At 53.2% G+C, this 5,883-nt stretch overlaps 1 protein-coding gene across 1 annotated transcript in view; it reads right to left on the bottom strand.

The window, feature by feature from the left end:
• CACNA1F (calcium channel, voltage-dependent, L type, alpha 1F subunit) overlaps positions 1-5,883 on the bottom strand; it is a 28,735-nt gene that overhangs the window by 19,042 nt on the left and 3,810 nt on the right. The window contains exons 7-14 of the mRNA XM_011991361.1: positions 4,507-4,703; positions 4,292-4,395; positions 3,235-3,392; positions 2,868-2,960; positions 2,667-2,760; positions 2,475-2,501; positions 2,147-2,307; positions 1,020-1,245 (exon numbers count right to left, since the gene is read on the bottom strand). Of these exons, the coding sequence (XP_011846751.1) occupies positions 1,020-1,245; positions 2,147-2,307; positions 2,475-2,501; positions 2,667-2,760; positions 2,868-2,960; positions 3,235-3,392; positions 4,292-4,395; positions 4,507-4,703 (1,060 nt within the window). The remainder of the gene's footprint in view (positions 1-1,019; positions 1,246-2,146; positions 2,308-2,474; positions 2,502-2,666; positions 2,761-2,867; positions 2,961-3,234; positions 3,393-4,291; positions 4,396-4,506; positions 4,704-5,883) is intronic.

Below are 5,883 nucleotides of genomic sequence, written 5' to 3'. Positions count from 1 at the left end.
TTTTGAGATGAAGTCTCACTCTGTTGCCCAAGCTGGAGTACAGTGGCACAATCTCAGCTCACTGCAACCTCTACCTTCTGAGTTCAAGCGATTCTCCTGCCTCAGCCTCCCAAGTAGCTGGGACTATAGGCACGTGCCACCACGCCCGGCTAATTTTTTTGTATTTTTAGTAGAGATGGGGTTTCACTACTTTGGCCAGGCTGGTCTTGAACTCCTGACCTCGTGATCCACTCGCCTCAGCCTCCCAAAGTGCTGGGATTACAGGCGTGAGCCACCGCACCCAGCCTAGGATGGAGGTTTAATGGAAGTTGGTGAAGCTAGAATTGGGCTTCAGGTTGGGACTGGGCTTGGTGTTGGGGATGGGGTTGTGATGTATTTGGGGTTGGAGATGGAGTTAAGGACAAGTTGTGGTTGAGGGCTGGGATAGAGGAGGGGATGGGATGAGACTGGGGCTGAGAATGGAAATGGAGTTGCAGTTGAAGATAGGGTGATAGGTAGGGGTTAGGGACATGGGGGTTCTGTTTGGGGAATGAGGATGGTATTATGGTTGGTGGTTAGTGACAGGGATGGGGCTGGGAGTTAGGGATGAGGTGGGAGATGGGGTTGGGCTTGGGAATGGGTGTTAGGGTTGTAAATGGGCTCATAGGTGGCCTGCGGTTGGGGTTTGGGATCAGAGATGGTATTGTGGTTGGGGTTTGGGATGGGGTTTGGGTTGGGAATGAGTATGGCATTGAAATCGGAGATGGGGTTGGAGAAAAACGTTAGAGCAGGAGTTGAGGTTGAGGAAGACATCCATGGAAATGGAGTAGACATTCTCCTTAGTGGATGAAGACAGGAACTTGTGTCTGCTTGATTCCTGGTGTTTCCCTAGGGCTTGGCAGGGTGCCTGGCACGCAGCAGGCACTCAATGGATGTCTGCTCAATGAATGGTGAAGCAGATGAAGTTATCATTGGAGCTTGGGTGGGGGCTGTTGGGGCTGTGTTTGGGGACCTAGTCTTCCCCCTCCCCTGATACACACCTGGTGACCTTAAAGATCCTGAGGAGGCGCACACATCGGAGCACTGAGATGCCCAAGGGCTGCATGGTGCCCACCTCCACCAAGGTGGTCTCCAGGATGCCCCCACAGACCACGAAGCAGTCAAAGCGGTTGAAGAAGGAAGAGACATAGGCAGAGGGGCCCAGACCATACAGCTTGAGAAGCATCTCCACCGTGAACAGACAGAGCAACACTTTGTTGGCGTACTCTGTGGGGAGATGGGCAGGGGTGATTGGGCTGGCCAGTTTCCATGGTGACATGTGGGGAGGTAACTAGGGACCATGGGGTGACCCAAGGTAGCTGGTATCAGGCCAGGTGCTGGCTGAGGGAAAACTTAGGGCTAGGGATTGGGGTGAGTTTGTAGGTCAGAGTAGGTGAAGTTTTGAGGGGCTTGGAGATGGGGATGTGGGGCAGAGTCGGGGTGGGGGCCAGACTATGAATCCAGAAGACCCAAATTCACAAGTAGAGTTAGAGTCTAGGGTTTCTTTGGGATTGGGGCTGGTTTGTGGGCTATGGATTAGAAATGTGCTCAGTATTCAGGCTGGGGCTGAGATTATAATGAATAATAGCAAGAGCTGACACTTATAAAGTGTTAGCTCTATGGTGGGCTATGTCCTAAGCACTTTTCACTTTACATCATTTACTCCTCTTCGCTGCCTCATGAAGTGGATACTATTATCTATCATCTCCATTTTGTAGATGTGGAGAACTTGTCCAGACAGTGTGATGATAAGAGCCTGGATTCTGGAGCCAGGCTGCCTGGGTTCTAATTCCGGCTCTGCCACTCACTAGCTGAGTCCCGAGATTAGTCGTTTAACCCCTCAGTGCCTTGGTGCTCAGTGTTCTGTGCCTTAGTATTTAACTCGCATAAGGTTGTGGTGAAGAAATTGTCAGTACACTTAAAGGTGCTGAGAAAGGAGCTTGAGGCACACAGAAAGTTCTACCTGTGTAAGCTACAAGGTGGGATGGAATAGGCTAAGGGCTCTGGATTTATTTGGGGGGAAAGGCAGTGTCTTGGGGGCTGAGGCACCCTAGAGGTCCTGGATTTAAGCTTTTGGGGTAGAAGGAATAGGAGGCTGGGGGAGACGACTGGCAGGCTGGGGGTGTACCCTGGATCTGGGTGAGCCACACAGGCTGCCCGTGGTGCTCAGAGGCGATGGTCAGCGTGTTGAGGAAGACGAGCAACAGTACAGCCCAGTAGCAGGCATTGGACTTCACAGCCCGACGGCAGCGTGCCCGAAGGACCCGGTTGGCTCGGCGGAGGCGGCGGCTGGGGGAAGGGGAGCCCACAGGCTGAGATCACCTACCTAAGCCCGCCCTGGGGGGCTCAGGTGGGGGGTCTCAAAGGTGGTGGGGGGTCTCAAAGGTGATGAGGGCTTGGAGGTGGGGGGTTTCAAAGTCATGGAGTCAAGGATTCACACAACTTTCCCAACTCACCAGACCCTGGTTTTCATGATCTTGTTTCTGAAAAAGAGGGGGAATGGGAGGTGGGTGTCATAAAGGGCAAAAGGGGAGTCAGTAACTGGGGCCAGAGGTCAAGGACTGAGGTTGAGGCTTGAGGCTAAAGAAAGGACTGGAGTCAGGGTTTGGATTGGTTTCTGGGCTGGGTCAGGGTCTGGGGGCCCTCACAGGCAGCGTGTACAGCTGGCCAGAGCCCCCTCCTCCTCATCCTCATCGCCTTGGGTCTCTGTCATTGAACCGGTGTCACTGGCTGGGAGGCTGGCTGTAGGCAAGGTGGGGATAGTGGTCAGGACCTGAAGACCCCAAGGTCCAACCTTTGGCTTTCACCTCTGCCTACCCACCCCCACCCCAGCCTGGCTGGACCCCCACCATGGCTGCTGGTGGAGTGTGTGGAGCGAGTGGAATGACTGAACCAGCGCAGACGTCCACGCCTCCTATTGGTCAGCTCGGTCAGCTGTGGCCCTGCAGGGAGAGAAAGGACAATTAGGGAGGACATACTGGGGGCAGGGTTAGGGCCATGTCTAGGGTAGGGGCGTCATTTGGAGTCTTTATAGCTGAGGTTGGTCTTGATTCTGCATTTTGAGCCATAATTTGGGAGGGGGGAGCTGGGGCTAGAGTTGTTGCAGATCAGGCCTAGGTGGGTCTCAGGATGGCAGACCACATCTAAGGCATACAGGGAATGGACCAGATTGGAGTTGCCTACGATGGCCCGCCCGGCCCTCTTAAGCCATAGAACCAAGGTTGCCATCGGCGGAGGGGTCCTCCATGTCCAGCTCTTCGGCTTGAGTGATCCAGTCCAGGTAGCCCCGCAGGTCCTCCTCCATCTGCTGCTTCTCCCGCTGCTTCTGGAAGTCCCCACGAGCTTTTGCTTTCTCTCTCTCCTTGGAGAACTCCCTGAGGGAGGAGGATAGAGGGCTAGGGGGAGGAGCCAATCTGAACACCTTGCTTTCATCTCTCCAGCCACACTAGCCTCCTGGCTACTCTTTGAATATGCCAAGCACATTCTAGCCTCAGGGCCTTTGCACTGACCATTCTCTTTGCTTGGAATGCTTTTCCCTCAGATGGTGCACCTCATCTCTCTTTTTTTTTCCTTTTTCCCAGAGACAGGATCTCACTCTGTCACTCAGGGTGGAGTGCAGTGGTGTGATCATAGCTCACCACAGCCTCGACCTCCTGGGCTCAAGCAATCCTCCCACCTCAGCTTCCTGAGTAGCAAGGACTACAGGCGTGCACCACCATGCCCAGCTATTTTTGTTCATTTTTTGTAGAGATGAGGTCTCACTATGTTGCCCAGGCTGGTCTCGAACTCCTGACCTCGAGCCATCCTCCCACCTTGGCCTCCCATAGTGCTGGGATTACAGGCATGAGCCACTGCACCTGGCTTCTTTCACATTTTTACTCAAATAACACCTTGTCAAGACAGCCTTTCCTGACATCCCTATTTATAATCACAAGATCTCTCCATTCTTATCTTTTATCTTTCCTTTCTTTCCACAGTACACATTCCATATAAAACACTACATATATGTGCGTGCCAATATATAAATGCACACACTTATTTTATTGCATGTGTTGCTACTTTCTGTCTCTCCCCATCAGAATGTAATACCAGGAAGGCAGAGATTTTCGTCTTTTGTTCCATTCCTAAAATGGTGCCTCACATACAATAGATGCTCATGATTGAATGAAGGAGTATTTCAGATCGGTTTTGAAGGATGCATAGGAGTTTGCCAGGCACAAAGAAGCGGGCAGTGGCTGAGGGGTGGGAAGCAGGGAGTGTCTAGATCCCTCACCCACTCAGGACGCCAAGCACAAGGTTGAGGACGAAGAAGGACCCAAAGATGACAAGGCTCACAAAGTACACCCAGGGCAGTTCATACCCCATGGCATCTTGCATCTGGGGAGAGAAAAGGCATGCATCCCTCAGGGTAGGCAGACACTCCTGCGTGAGTGTCAGGGAGGAAAGGCAGGTGCAGCCTCTGAGCTCTGTGCCCACAGTCCACCTCACCCAGTAGAGCACATCGGTCCAGCCTTCCATGGTGACGCACTGGAAGACTGTCAGCATGGCGAAGAAGAAGTTGTCAAAGTTGGTGATGCCTCCATTGGGTCCTGGCCAGCGCCCGCGGCACTCAGTCTGGTTCAGCGTGCATGCACGCCCCGATCCCGAAGAGGCACAGGGCGATGGGTCCTCCTCCGCTTCCACATCTGCAGGAAGACTGGAGCTTGGGGCTTGGGGCTTGGAAGCAGGCCCACTCTTAGTCGCTGCCACCCTGAAGCCCCGCCCACTTAGGAAGTTCGACTTGGGTACTAGATTTTTCTTTTTCTTTTTCTTTCTTTTTTCTTTTCTTTCTTTTCTTTTCTTTTTTTTTTGAGACGAAGTCTCCCTCTGTCACCCAGGCTGGAGTGCAGTGGCAGGATTTCGGCTCACCGCAACTTCCAGCTCCCGGGTTCAAGCAATTCTCCTGCCTCAGCCTCCTGAGTAGCTGGGATTACCCGTGTGTGCCACCACGCCCGGCTAATTTGTTTTGTATTTTTAGTAGAGACGGGGTTTCACCATATTGGTCAGGCTGGTCTCGAACTCCTGACCTTGTGATCTGCCCGCCTGGGCCTCCCAAAGTGCTGGGATTACAGGCGTGAGCCACTGTGCCCGGCCAGTCCTAATTTTTCTAAGGCAACACTTAGCTCCACTTCTAGGGCAGAACCCTGCGAGCTCCGTATTCTGAACCACTGGCAAGCTAGGGATCCCACCAACAGGGATTTAAATCCTGGCGTGGAGTCTTGTAAATAACAATGAGGCAAGAGCCTGGGGGCGGAGTCTTGTGAATTTGGACGGGTCTCTTGAAAAGAGGGGAGGGTCAAGGCATGGGCCGGGGGTTGGGTAAATGGTCTGAGTGTATGAGACCAGTCGTGGAGAATATGTTTTGTTTTGTTTTTTTTTTTTTTTTGAGACCGAGTCTCACTCCTTCGCCCAGGCTGGAGTGCAGTGGTGCGATCCGATCTCAGTGTACTGCAACCTCCCCCTCCCAGGCTCAAGCGATTCTCATGCCTCAGCCTCCCGAGTAGCTGGGATTACAGACGTGCACCACCACGCCCGGCTCATTTTTTGTATTTTTAGTAGACATGGGGTTTCACTATGTTGGCCAGGCTGGTCTCGAACGCCTGACCTCAAGTGATCCATCTGCCTCAGCCTCCCAAAGTGCTGGGATTACAGGCGTGAGCCACGGCGCCCAGCTGAGGATAATTTTTTTTTTTTTTTTGAAACGGAGTCTCGCTCTGTCGCCCAGGCTGGAGCGCAGTGGTGCGATCTCCACTCACTGCAAGCTCCGCCTCCCGGGTTCACGCCATTCTCCTGCCTCAGCCTCCCGAGTAGCTGGGACTACAGGCG

The sequence above is a fragment of the Mandrillus leucophaeus genome, unplaced genomic scaffold (assembly GCF_000951045.1).
Source record: "Mandrillus leucophaeus isolate KB7577 unplaced genomic scaffold, Mleu.le_1.0 Scaffold395, whole genome shotgun sequence".
NCBI classification, from domain to species: Eukaryota; Metazoa; Chordata; class Mammalia; order Primates; family Cercopithecidae; genus Mandrillus; species Mandrillus leucophaeus.
This window is presented reverse-complemented; position numbering and strand designations above follow the sequence as displayed.